A 21545-nucleotide genomic window follows, 5' to 3' on the forward strand; every position below is an offset into this window, starting at 1 on the left:
GGGCTTCTTTGGGGACAACAAGGAGCGGCAGGTGCAGCAGGCGCTGCTGTCGGTGCTGGACCAGGAGCTGCCCGAGGACCTGGTGGAGGCCCAGCTGCACGCCCTGCGCCGCCTGTTCGCCTCCCGGCCGGGGTTCGCCGCCTTCAACCAGATCTCCAGGTACTGTGGGACTACTATGTGAGAGGCGGAAGAGAGGAGGACTGGGCACTCTGGCTCCTTGCAGGGTGCGCGAGCGCGTCGGCATGCTTGTGGTCAAGGCGCTCAAGATGGATGACGCCGGCGTGGCCCACGCCACCATTGACATGCTCTGCGCCCTCATGCAGGCACGTGCATCCTTTCCTACTGGGCACTCCTATTGGGGGGAGAGAACTTTCATTACCACGCAGCGGTCCCCACGCTTAGTCTTTGTGTTGTTGGACTCTTGCCGGAGCGTTTATCGCGAACTTTGGCTCGAAATACACGTGGGAACCTGCTGCGAGGCACGGACTGGCGCCCCTGACAGGTCTCACCTCCCTCGAGGTCTCTCCCTGTGGGCCTGCATGGGTGGTGGACACTGCTTGTGTGCACTTTTAAGCTACGAAATCTTTGTAGTCTTACGCCACCAAGACATGGGGAAAGGGGTCGCGCACTGGAGAGCGGTGAGCATTGGAAATGGGGACATATTTTAGGATAAGCAGGTAAAGCACGTTGATACAAAGATAATAAATCCATGTATAAAGCACTGTTAGTGATTTTGTACTCATGCCATTCATATTTCGTCGGCAAACATGTCTTGCTAGATGACCACCAAATGTACTGTAACATCTCAATCATTGGGGGGGGAGGGGGTAATGGGGACAGTGATAGCTCGCAACATTGTGGCAGTTTTCCTTTCCTTGGTCTGGGATGGCCTTGTGCCGTAAAAGCCGTTTGCCAAGTTTCCAGCCTGGAAGCCACTCTCTCGTACCTGTCTGCATCCCCTCCCGTTGATGTGTCAGCCCCACGTGTAGTGTTTGGGGGCACGGTGGAAGCTGGGATGGGGGGGAGGGTGGGAGTTGTCGTGCTACAGTGGCCGTAGGGGTGGCAGTAGCAGTAGCGGTGACCACGTGTGCCCTTGCATTGCAGCCGATGCACGACGGGGGCGACCTGTACCACGAGCAGCAGAACAAGTGGGCCCTGCTGTCCAACAAGGCCTTTCTCGAGAACCTGCTCTCCATCTTTGTGCACCACGTGGTGGGTCACCCCCTCCCCCTCCTCTTTGGGCGAGGGCACCCGTAAATGCACTTTGCTTCTCTTTCTCTATTTTTTTTTTTTTTTTTTCTAATGTGGCGGCTGCAGTTTGCTCCACTTTGCTGCACTTTGCTCCGGGGTGTTTGTACGCCCTGCAACGAGCAGAAAAGGAAAAAAGAGTGTCCAGGAATCGGTAGACCGCTAAATTGCCGCTTTCTCATCCCCTATTCAACACCTGCGAGAGACTTGGTACTGGCCAGGCATTCCTAAACACACCTGCGAAGTATGGCTCCTCTTCTTGCAAACATAGAGGTGTATCAAAAAATTAGTTTGCTACCATGGTTCTGCACAACAAGTGTAAGTAAAAAATAGTAAGAAAGGTCAGTTTCGATATATTGCTGCGAACCATGCATTGGGTTTGTTTGTTTATGTTTTGTTCTTACTGCTGCCCGGCCGCACCCGGCTGTGTTATCTGTCTCCCAAGCGAAGCGCGTGTTGCATTCTTTATTTTTATGCTGCACGGGTTATCTCATTCTGGTAAGGAGAATGTTTTGCCCTAACGTCACTAGCCTAGTATAATCTTCTTTGATCTACAATGTTCTGGATGTAAATCGACGGTTGGAGAAACACTCGCGCCGGAAGATAAGAGCCTGCAGAGCAGACGCCGCGGTATTCGATTTGCCGACACCAGTCTGTGCACGTCACTTTGTTGACTGCTGTTTCACCGCCTGTGTATTCTTTGAGTTGTTAGGGGAGCGCAAGTTCGCTCCAATAAACTTGTTTTTCCTTCAAGACAGCTGCGTCGTCTTTGGCTACGTGACAATATTTTTCTTAGATGCGGGCAATGAGGCTTGGTATGCTGACAATAAAACTGCGAGACGGCATGCGTTGTGTTTTGCATATTATGTTAGCAGTCAAGTATAAACGGCTAAACGTGCACTGGAATTTGGGCGACACATTTCAAAGCCATGTGCCTCACTCTCGTTGCTGCTGTTCTGACTGCACGCCTTCTTTTAACTCTTTCCATACTAGGTGAAAAGTACCCTTTTTTTGTGGGTCCCAGTGAAGCTTTTCTTATGCGAGAAATGTTGGGCTCAAAAATATGGGGCACGTGAAAATGAAGCCTATAATACCCATTCACACGTACACGAAAAATGACATTAAGTGTTTGAGGCCTTCAGATACCGAATGACATTATTTGGGCGGGCTGTGCTACACGCGAAAACGCAAAGGCATTAAATGTGTTAGGAATGATGGTGATAATGACCGAAAAGAGAAACGCATTTATATTTTAGGAGTTCTTGACGTAGAGAAAAACGTCTTGCAAGGGTTTTTTTTTTGTGTGTGTGTCTGAAAGAAACCGTTATAAGAAATAGTGTTTTCTAAACAATGGTGTGAGCCGTTTCTGAAAGTGGCTTCAGAAGCTGCCGTGGCCTGCCAGCGGTAGCCAAATCTGAGAAATTCAAAACGACGAGTGACACGATGTTTTGCCTTTTGCCGCTGTTTTAGTGAACTTTCTCTTCTTCAGAACTTCGCCACCAAAAGTGCATAAAAAATCGTCCTGTTTCGAAGTTCAACTACGTTTCCGCATCAACACCCTGGTGCTGAGACTTTCGTTGGTTTCGTTTGGTGCTCATCGCGTTCGAGAGTAGGCAGATTTAAGGCGTTCGTGAAGGCAAATGAGTTGTGCGGAACTCCTTAAACCAATAGACATTAGAGCAAATGGCATTAAATTTTTGCTTGTAGCAGCGAATTAATGGCATTAAAACTTAAGGCATTAACTCTTTCACGACGGCGCCATAGGCAATCGGAAGCCGGCGTCCGATGATTTTAAATCTCCCGCAAAATCTGAAACCCGCGCTCCACAGACAACTATCGCCATCTGGTGTGTTCATTGGCAACTTCTCTTTCAATTTCGGTTTCGTTTGTTTATGTGTCTCGTGTGGTGGCGGCGTAGCAAGAGAAATTTGAACCGAAGGGGGAGGGAAGGAGGAGGAAAAATGGCGTCGGGTTCGCGCCGCGCTCCGCACAGTCGGACTGCTGTAGCAAGCACTTCGGCAGCTCCTGCTGTCGATTTTTCTGATTCCAGCAGCAGTGAGGGGTCAAGCAATGATGTGGGATCTTCAGATTTCAGTTAGGACGATGAAGCTCCGGTTCAGGTGCCTCGCACTTCAACAAGCGCTGGCAGGTAATTTCGTTGTGACTCCGCGCTGTATTTATAAACAAAAAGGGCTTCTAATCTGACGACTGCGGTTTTGATTTTGTGTTTAGGGTCTCGAGAACGTACGGCCGAGATATTTTGCCAAATGCACCGCGCTGTATCGTGCTATCACCTTCAAGATAACCTGGCGCTCGTGTCAGATTAGCGCTGCAGGATTCAGGTGCGACGCTTGTCGAGAGCGCTCGATTTTTTTTTCGTGTTTTTTACCACCGAACTGATAAGAATTTTGTGCGAGGACACAAAAGAGTATATCGTAATTACCTGATTCTAACGCGCACCCGATTTTCCTGACAAAAAAACAAAAAAACTTGCACCTCCGATTGTAATGCGAACGGAACTGTGTGAGCAAGAAAAGCAAACGCCAGAGAAACGGGTGATTTATTTCCCGAAGTAATCTCACTCATCTCACTCCTCGTCGCTCTCCGCTGACCACAAGATCTCATCCTCGGTGCCGCCAAGCACGTTCGCGATGCCACACTTCTGAACTAACGTTCAACCATGGTCGATGGGATCGTGGCCCACGCCTCACACGCCCATCCCGCGAGCTTCTTCAGAGGCGCACGCTTCAGCCGACCGCTCGTTTTGAACGCGTGAGAGCCGCTGTTGCCATTGCTGTTATCAAGCCGCAAGTGGAACGATTTGACGATTTGTGTGAACGCCTATAGAAAAGCCTAGGCGCCTATGCTTCCTGCGTCCGAAAAATTGTTGCTAAAAGCTTCGGTGCCATCTTGACATGGCGATGGTGATGAGTAGGACGAAATTTCCGCTGTTTCGGTTTCGGTTTCGTATCCGATGCATGCGATTTTTCGACCTATTTTTCCGGAAAAAAAGTGCGCGTTAGAATCGGGTAAGTACGGTACTTGGATGCACGTTTTACAGAGACTCACTCACCCTTGAGTGCCCTCGCGGCGTGGCACAGCCGTCAGTTGCGCTAGGTTGACAGGCCCTCAAAAAGCCAAAACTTGGTGTACACTGTTGAGTTATATATTGAATCATAGCCAAGGAACGTAGGAACAATTTGTATATCTTAAAATGCCTGAAATAATTTTTAGTCTCGGTAAAAGTTCCGATTTGTGTTTTTCGTATACTTTTCTTGGGGGCTTTTTTCTGATTACTTGACGAATAAACTGTAAGTTATTGTACCTTTAACAAAACTGCTGCTTTGTGTTTGGAAGAGCAATCTATAAGCTACAATTTCATGCATAGCAAGGCTACGTGTGTCCAGTAGCTCAAGAAAAAAAAAACGTTTTTGTGGAAGCACCTAAAATCGGCCGTTTTTCCGCCGTAACGAAAGAGTTGAGCACTTAATGTCATTTTTGGTGTACGTGTGCCACGGGTATTAGATTTGCTTTTTAACGGTATGGTAGTAGAGATGAAGGGGAGGGTCAGAATGGAAAATTAAATTTGTCAAACACGGATTTTCCGGCAAACTTTGGGTTTTTTTTTTTTCAGAAATGTGCTTATACGTCAGAATAAAAAGAACAACACATTTTTGAACATGATATGTTTTTTTGTTTGCATTGGCAAAAATTGAAGTCCTAGGTTGGTTTGTCAGCCACGAGAAATAACTTGCAGCCCTTTGAAACCCCAGAAAAAAAGTTTTGTTTTGGTAAGTTCTGGTAGGGCTTTTAATGCTAGAAAGGACACAAACACTGCAGCGGCGGCTTTTTCCCGATTGTAGATGCTGATGAAGTAACCGCAAGTAAGCGAAAGAGTGAAGCCACCAACTGCAGAATAAATTTGGGATGCGGCACTTTGTTCTTAGCCACAGGGGACGGGTAGTGGAGCTATCTGGTGTTTCAAGAGAGAGCCTGACTCATGAGCGACTCCTTGCTGGGTGGTGGTGGTGCAGGAGCGGGGCACGGGTGCCCTGGTGGTGAGTGCCCTGCTGGACCTGCTGACGTTTGCCATGTGCCCGCCGTACAGCGAGACGACGGACGGGGCCCAGTTCGATGCGCTGCTCGAGCTGGTGGCCTCGCATGGGCGCGTGGTCTTCCAGCTCTTCCAGGTGAGGCCCCCTCTGGCATGGCTTGGTGAACTGGGCCCTTTGGAAAGGCACCCTCGCACCAAGAGGAAGCAGCCATCTCTGTGCTCCTTAGGTACAGTGTACTGGTGGTAGGGGCGTGTTGTGCAGGGAACGAACCAATGGAGAGCGCGAACCCTTTCTGCAATGAACAAGTTGTACGGAGCTCCCCGGGACGCCCCTGTTGTAGCGAGTGCTAGCTACAAGCTTTTTAACCACGTCATTTTAAACCTCGGAGTTTCTTAGAGTATTTTATGGGATACACAAAATTGAGGAGTGATACTATTTACGTCAATCAATGAAGATAGGTTATAACAAACAAAACTTGTGAGCAGCGAGCAGTGCCGCTGGCAGCCACTGCTCATCGAAGGAGTTCCTCCTGGTAAATTTTCATCGCATAATAGGTCCCTCTTGTGGCCCTGGACAACACACCCCCGCTTCCTTTTGGGACACTGTACCATAGAAGGAGACTACTTTGCGAGGGGACTAGGGGTCCTTGTGCTGTCGCCTCTCCCAATGGACCTGGCTTCCTATCTGTGCGCACTAGCAACACTTCCATTGTATGTTCGCCTCTTCAGCTGAGGGGTGCTTGTCTGGCTGTAGAAACAAAGTTCCTTCGGGAAGCGGACACCTTGGTTTTTTGTGCAGTGCACGACAGCTTTAGTATACCCTCAATGGGCAACACATGGGGTGCTGCTGCAATGTGGCCCTCACAGAGCACAGGAGTAGTGTGTGACAAAAAGGCCTTTCGCTGCATTACAGAAACTGCTGGTGCAGTGTCGGCTTTAAAGAAGCGAAAGTGTTGTTTATGCTTAAGGTGATGGAGGCATGTTATATGGCTAAGTTAGGTCAGATGTGTGTAAGCTATCCGTCGACTGTACTGAGGGGTGAAGAAATTGCATGACTAGATAGCACACCAAGTCCTACGGCCAGTGTTCAGTGCATACTAGTTGATTTGTTGTCAACGATTCTACTCGTGCAAAGGTGAAACACTGTGCCTAGCTCTCCGTCTCTTGCTCGTTTATTACCGGGGTGTTTTTTTCGTTCCTGCACTAAAGCCTGTTTAGTAGGCATACACATATTCTTTCACTAAAAATGCTCCATGGTGAATCTTCCTGTTGCTTCTTTCACCCTTGCCATGGCAAGCCATGGTGACTCGGGTGTGGGCGTGGCCTTGAACGGAGTGGTTCTCTTTCTCCCCCTGCAGCACCCATCGGTGGCCATTGTGAAAGGAGCAGGCCTGGTGATGCGCGCCATCATCGAGGTGAGGAGGCCACGTCGGCCTTGGTTCCTTCACCTGAGGTGGGCGATGGTTGGGTGCTTCACTGCACAGCGGGCGCATCGGAGGTTCTGACTGCGTGTTGAATCAGACTCGCCTGCTTTCTGATCGGAGGGTGCGCGTGGCTGAAAGTGTTCCTTCTGTGCTGCCGTCAGGCAAGGGCAGTTCCTGCATGCATTTGTTTCCTCACAGCTGAGTGAGTGAGTAGCAAGGCCCTCCAAAAAGAGGGCACACTGTCTGCGCTGTAGCGGTTGCAGCTTCTGAGTGCAGCAGGGGAGAGAGTAAAGATAGACGTGGTAATGGCTGCCGCAACCAGGTAGGTACGAGCATGGCCACACTGCAAGCACCCTCAATGCGCTGTGTATTGGTCCTCTGGGCACGGGAAGGATGGCTGAGGGAAGCACTGCTACTGGGGCCTCAAAGTGTTTGTGCCTTCTTTTTTAAAGACGGGTCGAGACTCGGGTATCTTAAGCTACCTAAGCCTTGAAGATTAACTCTCCGATTGAGTGGTGCCCTAGATTTTGCGATGCATTAGGACAGCCCAGGTAAGATCCTTGTGAAAGTAGCGAATTAAAAGGTTGGAGTACACGATGCTAGCTGGGAGTGCGTTCTCTTGAACGTTTCTCGAGCCTAATGGCACCGGTGAACAGCTGGAGTGGCAATGAATTTTTGCTCTCTCATGCGTTGCCTTCTTTGTTGATTGGAGCTCCTTTTAGCTCGGGTTTGGTGGTCTAAGGGATTAACCTGCAGCTCGTCCTGCAAGTTTGTCAGGTCAACTCAAGTAATAGGGACGGGAGCGCAGCATCTGCCAAGAAAAAGCTGAGGTGGAAGTTAAAGGAGCCATGAAGACCTAATTACAAGTTGGTTTCCTCAAAAGGGCCATGCAGACAAACTGCAAGTTTGTTTTATTCGAAAGATTTCATGTTTTGCAGTTAAACCTTGATGTAATAAAGTCAGTAAAATTCGTAATTTACTTAGTTACGTTGAAATTTGGCTACATTGAAATTTGCGGTTATAATGAAGTGTTCATCCCGTGAAGCGTTTCCTGCAAAAGAAAACGTGGCACGCATACATGGCCGGCGCACTGTTTCTGTTTCTATCGGAGCATAATCGTCTACGCGGGCATCAGCATGAACCGGATGGAGCATTTTCTCCCCACAAAAACGCACCCGCAAGCCACAGATGCACTGACGCAGCCGCGGAGACCACCCACGCCGTGCGGGTAGCTTCAGCGACCGCTTCTAACCGCTCGCTGAAACGCAACTCGAGAGCAAACGAAAGGGGCATGCGGGAAAAAAAGCGGATAACATGGGCGAAATTTTCACTGTAAAACGTCATACGCGCCGCTTACGAAAGCATCCATCAAATATCCTCTGCGGCGGTAAGCCTAATCGTCTAATCAGCCGACATCCCCAAACACTTTGAAGCTCCCGCCATAGGGTGCATGCCTCCCCATTGGCGAAACTGGTCAGGCTCCTCCCACTGCCGCGCGCAGCGCGAGCATTGGCTGAGGCAGAAGCCGCCGCCGGCGCGCAATCACGGACGCCGGTGTGAAAAAAAATGCGCGCACAAAGCTCATAAAGATTACAAATGCTTGCTGGAACAATGAAACCCAACAAGCATGAGTGAACTTGAACGAAGGGCAAAGCGGCGGCATGCGGCGGTGGCGGACCCGCCAGAGGCGATTAGGCTTACCATCGCGGAGGATATTTGATGGGCGCTTTCGAAAGCGGCGCGTATGACGTTTCACAGTGAAAATTTCGCCCACATTATTTGCTTTTTTTCTCGCGTGCCCCTCTCGTTTGCCCATCGAGTTGCGTTTCAGCGGGCGGTTAGAAGCGATCGCTGGAGCTACCCACATCGCGCGGGTGGTCTCCACGGCTGCGTCAGCGCATCTGTGGCTTGCGGGGCGTGTTTTTGCGGGGAGAAAACGCTCCGTGCCGTTCACACTGATGCATGCGTAGATGATTAAGCTCTGACAGAAACAGAAGAAGTGCGCCAGCCGTGTATGCGCGCCACGCAGTTTGTAGGCAAGGGACTCGCTCACAGACTCCGTGGCTGGCTGCATCCACAGCGTTGGGCGGCCCGTGTCGTCGTTCGGGTTTTATTGAGACCCCATTTCGGCGCCTGCATCACCCAAAATCGACCTCTACAATTTAAATTTCGTGCCTAGTTCTTCATGATACTTCGTTACATTGAAATTCCAGCAAACGGGACTTCGTTACACAGAGGGTGAAAATACATGGTGTGCATACACTTGAAGTTGCAAAAAATTCCGTGGTTCGTTACATCGAGGGTTTCGTTACATTGAAGTTTGTTACATCGAGGTTTAACTGTATAGTGTCCCCAGCACTTGTCCGAAAGCAAACGATGCTTTGTTCACTGAGAAATTAATCAATTTAAGTTAAAATTTTGATTCTCCTGCCAAATCGTGTCATTCATAAAACTTGGAGGGTGGCGTGGCGCAGACGACGACAGAAGCAGGGAGTGCCGAGGGAGGGCGCTACGTGATGGCACCATCATCATCATCGGGACTGGGAGAAGAGAGGAAGGAGTAAAGTGTGAGGGGTTAGGGTTGAGTGTTGGGAATAAAGGAGTCGGTCGGTGTGGTTGTTCGGAGCGGTGTGTGTGTGATTTAGGCTTAGTGCGTGACAAACTGTAATCTTTATATTTTTGAATATGATGAACACTGGTGAATGCAATAGGAGAATAGGTTTTTTGATACGCTGCGTGGAACTAATTTCACAGCTCATTAACTCTTTCACTTTGGCGCCATAGGTAATCGGAAGCCGGCTTCCGATGATTTCAAATCTCCCGCAAAATCTAAAACCGGCGCTCCAAAGACAACTATCACCATCTGGTGTGTTCATTGGCAACTTCTCTTTCAGTTTTGGTTTCGTTTGTTTATGTGTCGCGTGTGGTGGCGGTGTAGCAAGAGAAATTTGAACCGAAGGTAGAGGGGATTAGGAGGAAAACGGCGTCAGGTTCGCGCTGCGCTCCGCACAGTCGGACTGCTGTAGCAAGCACTTCGGCAGCTCCTGCTGTCAATTTTTCTGATTCCAGCAGCAGTGATGGGTCAAGCAACGATGTGGAATACATATTCAGATTTCAGTTTGGACGACGAAGCTCCGATTCAGGTGCCTCGCACTTCAACAAGCGCTGGCAGGTAATTTCGTTGTGACTCCGCGCTGTATTTATAAACAAAACGTGCTTCTTATCTGACGACTGCAGTTTTACTTTTGTGTTTAGGGTCTCGACAATGTACGGACAGGATATTTTGCCAAATGCACCGCACCGTATCGCGCTATCACCTTCAAGCTAACCTGGCGCTCGTGTCAAATTAACGCTCCATGGCGATGTGCGATGCTTCTCGAGAGCGCTGAATTTTTTTTTTTCTTGTTTTTTACCACCAAACTGATAAGGATTTTGTGCGAGAACACAAAAGAGTATGCTTGGATGCACATTTCACAGAGACTCGCTCACCCTTCAGTGCCTTTGCGGCGTGGCACAGCCGTCAGTTCCGCTAGGCTGACGGGCTCTCAAAAATTCAAAACGTGGTGTACACTGTTGATTTATATATTGAATCATAGCCAAGGAACGTAGGAACATTTTGTATATCTTAAAATTCCTGAAATAATTTTTCGTCTCGGTAAAATTGCCGATTTGTGTTTTTTGTATACTTTTCTTGGGGGCTTTTAACAAAACTGCTGCTTTGTGTGTGGAAGAGCAATCTATGAGCTACAATTTCATGCATAGCAAGGCTAAGTGTCTCCAGTAGCTCAAGAGAAAAAAAACGTTTTGTGGAAGCACTCAAAATCGGCCGTTTTTCCGCCGTAACGAAAGAGTTAAACCTTGGCGGCACCAGTGGCAAGGAACCACTTTGAGTGCCCATTTCAAACAACCAAGTTTAATGAGCCGTGAAATTAGTTCCAAGTGGCGTGTCAAAAAACTGATTCTCTTATTGCATTCACCAGTGTTCATCGTATTCGAAAATATAAAGATTACAGTTTTATGAACGACACTGTTGTCAATTGTTCCTCCGAAAACGGCTAATTATCTCTAATTATCTTGGTAACTAATTGACCGCCTCAAAAAATAATGGCATACTTGAAATCAGTGGGAGAAAAGCAGCAACACTGTCGAGTTTCACAGATTTTACTTAGCAATTAAAGAAAGCTGTTCTAAGAGCTGTGTCCCCCTTAATCGGAGCGTGCTTGCACTACACGGTGCCATGTCGGGGGGGGGATTTGTGACGTTGGCAGCAGGAGGAGGATGTGGAGGAGGTGAGGGAGGTAACGCACGTCCCCGTTCCCCAACCCTTGTTCCACCCTCGTCGTCGCAGGAGGGGGATGCGGAGACGTCTGGGCGCATGCAGTCGCTGGCGCTGGCGGAGGCGGCCCTGCCCCGGCACCTGCTGGGGGCTCTGTACGGGGGCGGCCAGGAGTCCCGGCTGGTGGCCCTGCGGCAGCTGTGCCGGCACCTGGTGGGCCTGTGGGTGTCCGGCCACGAGGCGGCCATGGGGGCCCTCAAGCGCATGCTGCCCCCGGGGCTGCTCGCCTGCCTCGAGGAGCCCCCGGGGCCCAAGGGGGACGGGCCGGGCTTTCACGAGCCCCGGGACAACCTGCGACTCGCCAACGTCAGTGGATCTTTTATTAAGGGGGGACACTGGTCTTGAGGACCGAAAATTTGCCAAAAAATCAATTTTCTGTATTAATTTTATTTGCAGTCTACAAGGTCCCAAAGAATGTACCTGAAAAATATCATAGCTGTATCATAAGTATTCACAAAGCTGTCGCCCTTTGAAGTCGCCTAAATGACCATTTTTGCCTATGTTTGCAAACTTCGTGCTCTGTTTTCTCAGAAACAATTTTTTTCCCACATGGTCAGCTGTCGAGTACAATATCTTGGGATGTACTGGTTCGATTTACATCATTTTTGCTGCAACTGAACAGTGCAATAAAACCACAAAAGTACAGAATTTCTTTTTGCTGGCACAAGATTTTATGCAGTTAGTTTTACAAAAGCATTGTAAATTGATGACCTGACATTTACGAATTTTACAGCGTTTGCAGAAATCATACCAAAATTACTGCAGTGGTATAGTTGCACTCCCTGGTCCTTCTAGAGCACAAATGAATAAAAGCTTTTTGAGTATTTTATAGGTACATAATGAAAAAATTGCCCGAAATGGAGTGACATAACATGTTACACAACTCTAAACTTACACCCCATAGACAAAAACTGACTGCATATTTGTGCTCAGGATGTTGAAATACACTCAATGTGTAAATCTCAAGCACATAGGTTAAAAAATAACAAAAATGTTCTCGGGACCAGTGTCCCCCCTTAAGCAGTTCTATTCTTTTACCTGACCCTGTGCACCAGCCGTCTCGCTTGTATATCAAACTCTCTGTCACTCTGACCACCTCATTTAGTTTCACACCGCGTTTGTTTATTAGTAGCTTTTTTTTTTTTGCTCTCCTTGCCCTTGATGTCCTTGCACCAGTGAGAAACTGACCATCATAATTATCATCCGACGAGGTACGATGTTCAACACACTTTGGAGTTGATAAATGCATTTGCGCAGACCCACACCGATACGGTCAACTCAGCGCGCTTACAGTTTAATTTAGGGAGAAAAAATTATCCCGGGCCATCTCCACTAACGTGAACCCTGAGGAAGGGCGAAGCATGCGGTGCATAGGTGATATTCGCTGAAACATTTAGCAGGTGATTTCTTCGCTTGGCAACACTGAAAACTGCCATGACCGTGGCTACTGTTCCTCGCATGTGCTTCGTGTCCGAATTTCGCTAAAAAAAAAAAAAAAAAAAAAACAGCGTGCATCGTCTGTTGCGTTTCAACCAAATTCTTGGCAGTGGCGTCAACAGATATATTATTAGTTGCACTCGCATTATGTGGTGGCGCTCTACTGGTCCTCGAGCACTTGCATCCATCTTCTCGGCCGTGGCGTCAACAGGTATGAATAGTAGCAGCAACGTTTTGAAGTGAGGCTAGGATAGAATAGAAAAAAATAAAGATTAGAAAGGCGAGGAAAAAGTAGAGAAGAGTAGTTTCCCTGCGGTTGATCCTGTTGCACACAACACGCCTCGAGCACTGCTGGCTGGCGGCATGCTGCGTCCGGTAGACGAGAAGCCTCAAAGGGAACGGTAAAGCTTAGAGGTGAGCTTTGTGTGACGAGGAGTGAAGTCTGCAGTGGTTCCAACCACTTCGAAGTTCGCTGGAATGGAGTGTGGCTGACAGACAGGGACAGAGGAGCGGGAGCTGGCACTCGATGGCCCAAACCAGCAGGCCGGAACCCAGGCAACATCTGAATCTTGGCCGGCGACCCGCGTATAGATGATGGGCTGCTAAAATGAAGTCCCTCTGAGAGTGCCCGATGGCGAAAACAATGCTACGTGATACCCACTGGCTTCGTAATCGAATACGCGTGGCGGAACCACGTGAGAGCTCAGGGCACATTCTGCCATGGAGAGGAACACTTGTGGTACGTCACTTAGAGTGAAGGGAATAAACCCATGTTTCTCCTCACAGTAATGCTTTCGATCTGGGTGGGATGGCCTGATGCGTGTGCTGCCATGATGGTGGCCACACACCACGCCAGCGCCTTGGCGTGTTTGCCCATGCACCTGAAATCTTTAGGGGGTAGAGGTATGCAGCTTTGCTGTAAAATTCTGGTGTCTTTGAAGCTGGAAGTGTTCTAGCATGACGTGTTAGAAAACGAGTACAGTTAAACCTCGATGTAACGAACTTCAATGTAACGAAACCCTCGATGTAACGAACCACTGAATTTTTTGTAACTTCAAGTGTATGCACACCATGTATTTTCACCCTCTGTGTAACGAAGTCCCGTTTGCCGGAATTTCAATGTAACGAAGTTTCATGGAGAACGAGGCACGATGTTTAAGTTGTAGAAGTAGATTTTGGGAGACGCAAGCGCCGAAATGGGGTCCCAATAAAACGCGAGCGGCGACACGGGTAGCCCAATGCCGCGGATGCAGCCAGCCACGGAGTCTTTGATTAAGTCCCTTGCCTACAAACTGCGTGGCGTGCATACACGGCTGGCGCACTGTTTCTGTCGGAGTCTAATCGTCTACGGCTTAATCGGCATCAGCGTGAACCGCACGCAGCGTTTTCTCCCTGCAAAAACGCAAAACGCGCCCCGCAAGCCACAGGCGCACTGACGCAGCCGCGGAGACCACCCGCGCGATGCGGGTAGCTCCAGCGACCGCTTCTAACCTCTCGCTGAAACGCAACTCAAGGGGCATATGAGAGGGGCGTGCGAGAAAAAAAGCGGATAACGTGGGCGAAATTTTCATTGTAAAACGTGACACGCGCCGCTTACGAAAGCGCCCATCAAATATCCTCCGCGGTGGTAAGCCTAATCGCCACTGGCGTTGCCGCCGCCGCCGCAAGCCGCCGCTTTGCACTTCGTTCGAGTTCGCTCATGCTTGTTGGGTTTCGTCGTCCCAGCAAGCATTTGTGAATCTTTATGAGCCTTGCACGCGCGTTTTTTTTTCACACCGGCGTCCGCGATTGCGTGCCGGCGGCGGGAAGTGACTCGCGCTGCGCGCAGCGGTGGGAGGAGCCTGGCCAGTTTCGCCATGGTTTCGCCAATGGGGAGGCGCGCACCCTACGGCGGGAGCTTCGAAGCGCTCGGGGATGCTGGCTGGCTAGACGATAAGGCCGCCGCGAAGGATATTTGATGGGCGCTCTCGTAAGCGGCGTGTATGACGTTTTACAGTGAAAATTTCGCCCACGTTATCCGCTTTTTTTCTCGCATACCCCTCTCGTTTGCCCCTCGAGTTGCGTTTCAGCGAGCGGTTAGAATCGGTCGCTGGAGCTACCCGCATCGCGCGGGTGGTCTCCGCGGCTGCGTCAGCGCGCCTGTGGCTTGCGGGGCGCGTTTTTGCGGGAAGAAAACGCTCCATGCGGATCACGCTGATGCCCGCGTAGACGATTAAGCACCGATAGAAACAGAAACAGTGCGCCGGCCGTGTATGCGCGCCACGTTTTCTTTTTCAGGAAACGCTTCACGGGATGAACACTTCATTATAACCGCGAATTTCTATGTAGCGAAATTTCAATGTAACGAAGTAAATTACGAATTTTACCGACTTCGTTACATCGAGGTTTAACTGTATCTCTGTGTTTTGGTATTGTGACTACATGAAACGACAACGACGACGACAGGAGACACCGACAGCCTGAGCCCCTAAGGAGCTTTGCCCACAAAAGTTGTGCAGTCTAATGCAGAGTGCTTACTTAGGCTCCAGACAGGCTCTTGATGTTGCCTCACATTTGTCGATGTTCGTCGACTGTTGCATCAAGTTTTGCATGGCCAGTTGTGATATTTTTATTGCAGCGTTTGTGGTGGCCATTTTTTACATTTTTTTGTAACTTTTCGTTTTATTTGCTTTGGAGGCGAAAAGTTGCTATTCTCAGGTGCCCACTTAACATCATCATCTGCTTAGAACCGAGGTTCTCCTGCATGTAAAATGTGGTCCCAACACGGTTTGACCAGTTGCAGCCATGGAAGGGAGGCACTCTAGCAGCTGCACTGCCGACCGACACAGTGACTCACTCGTATGCTCCGACATTTCAAGCGAGGCCGTTGTGATTGGGGACTACTCGGGGCATGTGCGCCATGTTTGTGCCCGCAGATTGTTGCGCTGCGGTGCACTGCTTGTACAGTGATCTCGAAGTTGTACCCATATTGAGGAAGTACCGTATTTACTCGCATAATCCTCGCACTTTTTTTTCGGAAAAGTCAATGCAAAACTAGGGGTGCGAGAATTATGCGGGGGAAAAAAAAATCCGGTGCACAGTGTTGCCAATTTGCCTTATGCCAGTCCCGCTAAATGTAGCGGTCGTTTTTTTGTATAGGTAAGCTCAGTGTTGCCAACAGCAGCTATTTCTTTTTATTTTATTATTTACAACGTAAACAGTCTCCCGTCGATCAGCGATCATGAAATTGCCGCCTTTGCTTTCTGGCGCGCGCCCTATCTCGTCGTCGTATGTGCGTGCCCTGCTCCAGTAACGCACGGTGACGCCGAAGTCGGTGACGCCGAAGTGCCTGCCTGCGGCACGGTTGCCGTGTTCGATCGCGTACTCTTTCGCTTTCAATTTGAAAGCGGCAGTGTAGCTGGCGTTCCTCCCCATGGCGAAGCGGCACCAAGCACAAAACAATTAGATGAAAAAGTTCTCAAAATGGCAGCGAGCTATCCACCACTGACGCGAGTGACTCACTGACTGCTGCCGCTCAACGACGGGACCACGACGGCGACACGCCGACACGACAGCGGGCTGCGCGAACACCGTCTAGTTGCGCGCACGCGAAACATGCGCGAAACCGGCTCAGGGACAGTGTGAGTAGCGTGTTAGGGAGTTGTTAGGGCGCCTGGATGGCCTTGGATACACAGCGCTCTCCGCCGAACGGAGAGGCGGCGGGGGAGGGCGCGCGTTGGAGAGCGCGTGCACCATGCGGGTTTCGCGAGCAGGCAACTTTCGCCGCTGCAAAGTTGGGGGTGCGAGGATTATGCAAGGAACCAAAAAATTCAAGTTTTGGTGGCTCACATTAGGGGTGCGAGGATTACGCGAGTGCGAGGATTACGCGAGTAAATACGGTAGTGGGCAGTATTGGAAAAAAAATTTCTTTTGCAGTGCGCAGCCAGAAGTGGCGAAGATTGGAGATGCCGAGCAGAACGCGTTTTGCTCCCCGCTAGCAGACGACGCTCGCTTTCCTAGCGCAACTCGCAACCGCAGCGCCGCGGTGGCGAGAGTCGCGGCCGGCCGCCTTCTCTCCACGGCCGCGGCGGGGAGATACGGAACTGAAACTAAAGCGTGGCAAAATGTTTGCATGGCGACGCAGTGAAACATCCCCCTCGCGAGGGGCACGATCAAATGCAGAGCATTTCCGGGGGCGCACGACGTTAAGTAGTTTGCGTTACGTTAATGTTATTGCACTTGTGGCAACTGCTGACGAGAGAGCGCTCGTCAGCAGTAAAATTGGCAGCCTCGGCGCACGTTGAGTCCGAGAGAGGGGAGAGAGTGTCCTTGAAACGTGCCTGGGCGCGCTATCGAATGTTGATCGCGCCGATAGCGAAACGTCTGAGCCGGGCATGTCGAGGCGAGCGATGCGGACAACTACGGACGCCAAGAACGGGTGACATCGTGAGTTAAAGAAATGCTTTGCATTTAAAATGTTGGCTCCGCCGTAAGGCCCCTGCTTCCTTGTACGACATTCAGGCGGAGCAAAATGAGCCAAGCGTGTGCAGAAAATGTGCAAAGGAACTTGGGGAGGACATGTAGGTACCGAGACCCGCCGCGGTGGCTCAGTGGCTAAGGCGTTGTGCTGCCAAGCTCAAAGACACGAGTTGGGTCTCCTCCATGGTGTCTGTTTTTCGGATGGGGGCAAGAAGCAAAAACACCCGTGTGTTGAGGTTTTGTTGCACGTTAAAGATCCCCCCCAGGTGGTGGAAATCAATCCGGAGCCGTTCAGTACGGTGTGCCTTATAGCGCAGGTGTAGCTTCGGCGCGTTAGACCCCACAATCAGTCGTCACTAGGTATTGTGCAGATAGCGTTGCTTAAAACCACGGAGTCTAGCTTTGTAACCTAGCGCCCGCTTGAACTGTGTGAAGAGGAGGAGGAGGACAGAGAGGGAGGAGAGAGGAATTAAGCACTAATGCCCCTGCCTGCAGGACCTGCACCAGCAGCAGCAGTCCGGCAAGGGGCCGGCCTGGGCGCAGCAGCTGAAGGCGGTGCGCGGGGTGGAGCGGTTCCTGCAGCACTGGCGGCAGCGGTCCGCCCCCGTGGAGCCCATGCGGCCCGTGGTGCTGCGCAAGCGGCGGCAGCGGGTGCGTGCCGAGGCCAACTGGGCACGCTTCTACCACCACTTCTACCTGGACCACGCCCGGCCCGACCTCATCTGGAACTTTCGGGTGAGGGGGACCTTGTTGAATTTGAAACAGCTAGCCTTGGATAACTCATTCAGCTCTATTCGGGCCTCGAAAGGCGTTAAAAAATTCAAGCAAAATGAAAAAAAAAAAACCCGTCAAATTCAGCACTGGTGAGAAGTAATATGGGTAGGAGGGATAGGACCAGCACTAAAACAGTTGTCAGCGTGTTATCTGCATGCTAGCATCAAAGTGGCGCGATCAAACAGAACTAGAGGATGCAGTACAATTGTCCAGTCTTGTTATTTGATGACGGCTTTGGCTCACAGGCCTGCCCGTGCCACGCACACATACTAGCACAAGCCAGTACAGAGCTCATAGCCTCGCTACCATACTGCTACACTCCTTTTCCGGCAGCCTCGTGAGGCTACTTGAGGCTACTTTGTGCTGGTGGCCTGTGGTGCTATGTTTGTGTTCTTTCTGGGATGTCTGCACTCTTCTTTCATGCTTGAATGTTGAATTACTCGGCTCGGCAACTACCAGCAGAGCGTAATGGCTGCACACTAAGGCCATGCAACGAAAAGCCACTGATGTCGGCACCAAGGTGGACAACATTCGCGAGATACGCTCAGGGGCGAGAAATGCCGAAGTCTCCAAGAAGTAGGGGCTGTCGACGTCTACAGTATCAACTGTCGTGAAAGGTGGAAAGAAGATATGGAATTGGCAAACCTCAACAGCGCTGAGAATAAACGAAAGTTTTTACTTGAGGCGACGTACAAGGAGGTACAAGGTGCCCTGTACATCTGGTTTCCGGATGTCAATACAGCAGCTGACCGATTTTTCGGATCCGGAGGGGAACGAAAAATAGTACGAATAAAAAAGCACTTCGAAAAACCCGTAAGTCAATACTCCTATGGGACAACTGGCGGTTCCTTGGGAAAGTCCGAAATTTTCAGCAAGTCCAAATTTTGGGAGTCCGAAAAAATGGTCGGCTACTGTAATATGCCAAGTGCGCGGTGCAGCTGGTCACGAGTTGGCCTCATCCGACTGCGACGTAGACATTCCTGCCCTGCAGCCTATAAGTACTGCCAAGGCGCTGGACTACACTGCGGCTCTCGACTAGCTTGTTTTTGCAAAGGGACTATCCGATGGGCACGCCGACCACATGGACAGCCTGCGAAAGACTGTCGTGCACACTACAGTGCAAAAGCAAGCAGCCATCTCTTCGTCCCCTCAATAAAAAGGTAGCACACCTCATTATTTGTCTTTCTCCTTATTTTTAAAGGCACGTCCAGATATAACGAGATACTGTTACGACGACGACCTTTCACGGATAGGTTGAGTGTGACTGTAGTGACAAACTTTTGGCAAAAAATGGGCATCATTGAAATCAAGACGAAGCAGTCTTTTTAATGAATCAAACTTGTATTTTGCCTTCATGGCCCCTTTCAACTCTTTTGCGACCGCGGCAAAATGGCCGATTTCGAGTGTTTCCAGAAAACTTTTTTTTTTTTCTCTCAAGCTACTGCACACATTTAGCATTGCTATGTGTGAAATTGTAGCTTGTAGACTTCCCTATCAAATACATAACAGCAGTTTTGGGAAAGGTGTAATTATTAAGAGTTTATTAGTCAACGAAACAAAAAAAGTGCAAGAAATGTATACACAAAACACAAATAGGCGGTTTTACTGAGCCTAAAAATTATTTTAGGAATTCAAAGATGCACGAAATGTTTCTATATTCCTAAGGTATGGTTCAATATGTACATCAACGCTGCACACCAAGTCCTGGATTTTTGCGGGCCCGCCAACCTAACGGTCCTGACGGTTGTGCCACTCCGCGAAGCCACTCGAGAGTAATTCGGTCTCTAAAATACGCATCTAAGCATACTTGTTTGTGTTCTCACACAAAATCCTTATCACTGCAGCGGTAAAAAACAAAAAAGAATTAGTGCTTTTGAGGAGCAGCGCGCATCGCTCTGCAGCGCCAATTTTGCACGAGCGGCAGGCTATCTTGAAGGTGTAAACACGATGCAGCGGTATGCATTTGGCAAAATATCCCCGCCACACATTGTTCAGACCCTTCACATGAAAGTAATACTGCAGTCGTCAGATATTACGTACATTTTGTTTATAAATACAGCGCGAAGTCAAAAACGAACCTTCCGTGGCAGCACCTGCCTAAGTCTGAGGCCATTGAATGGGAGAGCCTTCATCGGAACTCAAATTTGAAGAATCCACGTCATTGCTGGAGTCATCACTGCTGCTAAGGTAAAAAAAAATCACCAGCAGCAGTGGCCAAAGTGGCTAAAACTGTTGTCTGCCTTTGCGGAGCGCGCAGTGAAACGGGACGCCATTTTCGCCCAACTCATCGCTACCTTGGGTTCAAATTTCACTCGCGATTCTGTCTACCCACACAAAATGTAAACAAGCGGCTTCGAAACTGAAAAAAGGGTTGCCAATGAATACGCCAGGTGGTGTCAGTTGTCCAAATAGCGCCGTTTTTAGTTTTTGCAGGAGGTTTGAAAATCATCGTTCACCCGTGAACGATGGCCTGTGGCGTGGTCACGAAAGAGTTAAACTGCATAAAGCAAACAATCAACACAGTGTGATTGTAAACTCCACCCCATTTCACATTGACCCCCTTTGATCAATAATTTCTTTCCTGCTAGCAACAAATTCGAACAGCCTGCACCCTTTTGCAACACTAGACCACTGCTTCAGTTGCAGAAAATATACATAGGAACCTTATCTGCAACATGCTGGTACTTAGGGCATATCAGTGCAGAGATTACTGGTGGGATTTGTTGCCTCTTTGGTGCTTTGAACAGCTGCACCAGGCCATCATTAGGTCTACCCACTCTGCCATTTCAGTTACAAATCGGACATTCGTTTTTAACAAAGTTGGTGTGTCTTCTACTTTTTTCTATGCTATCTGAAGTGTGCTAAGGGTTTTTTTTATATTAACAGTGGAGCAGTTGTGGGTTGAGCCTTTTCGTCCGTCTACTGAAGGTCATGCGTCACACAGGGGTAGGAGCAAGTTGCCAGACCCACCGATAGAGGGCGCAGTGGTCTTGCAGGGGGGAGTTTCTCTCCCTGCCGCTAGTGGAGGGAAGCTCCCACCTCTGACGCAATCATAAAATGTGCAGGCCAATGGCGTTGCCCTTCTTGGGCGAGCGTCCATCAATGTTCGAGCCGACACTAGGGCCCCATAGCTCCCCTGTTTCTGCAGACTTCACACTGGGTGGAACTAGGTTTAGTTTTTTTGTTGTTGGCCATTGTTTCGTCAAACTGAATTACTTCGTTGTATTTAAAGTTTGAATTGCAGTTGACCCTCAGTTTAAGACACTGAACCTACAAGTTATCATCGGGAATCAGGAGCTTGCTAGAATTGAGAAAGCATCGAGTGTACTGTATGCAACTGGGATGGGGAGCTGAATTTGCTGTTTGAATTGGAAAGTGTCTAAAACCAGTAAAGTTTATGTTTAATTGTGAGCGGAATTGTCATAGTGACTACACAGAGAGAGAAACAAGCTTTATTGTCCAAGGGACCGAGGTCCAAGTCATACTTGTAGTCTTCCATTCACCGGGTGCACGTAGTGTAATAGTAACTGCAAATTTCTCCACACAAAGAGAGCCAAAGCGCATGCCAGCGCGCGTTTCACTGCAGGCTCAAACAAAAGTTATACCAATCCAAAATCACTCACACATCATACAAATACACCAACCAAGGGTGTTTATTGAAAGCAGGCTTTCAATAAACGCCCTTGGTTGGTTTATTTGCCACTTCAAGTTTAACCCAAGCAGACAGAGTTCTGTAGAACATGTTCACATTCAGCACTTCATAGTGTTAGACAAGGGCATGAGTATTTATCTACTTTCATCATTTGGTAATGGT

At 49.4% G+C, this 21545-nt stretch overlaps 1 protein-coding gene across 1 annotated transcript in view; it reads left to right on the forward strand.

Annotated features, from left to right (window-relative positions):
* Window positions 1-21545, forward strand: part of LOC144152801 (dnaJ homolog subfamily C member 13-like) — a 133328-nt gene that overhangs the window by 28613 nt on the left and 83170 nt on the right. Inside the window, exons 11-17 of the mRNA XM_077684265.1 lie at window positions 2-159; window positions 224-323; window positions 1105-1212; window positions 5283-5438; window positions 6661-6717; window positions 11075-11368; window positions 17453-17692. Coding sequence (XP_077540391.1) covers window positions 2-159; window positions 224-323; window positions 1105-1212; window positions 5283-5438; window positions 6661-6717; window positions 11075-11368; window positions 17453-17692 — 1113 coding nt within the window. The remainder of the gene's footprint in view (window position 1; window positions 160-223; window positions 324-1104; window positions 1213-5282; window positions 5439-6660; window positions 6718-11074; window positions 11369-17452; window positions 17693-21545) is intronic.

This window comes from Haemaphysalis longicornis, unplaced genomic scaffold, assembly GCF_048455015.1.
Source record: "Haemaphysalis longicornis isolate Haplotype H1 unplaced genomic scaffold, Haemaphysalis longicornis Haplotype H1 scaffold_9, whole genome shotgun sequence".
NCBI classification, from domain to species: Eukaryota; Metazoa; Arthropoda; class Arachnida; order Ixodida; family Ixodidae; genus Haemaphysalis; species Haemaphysalis longicornis.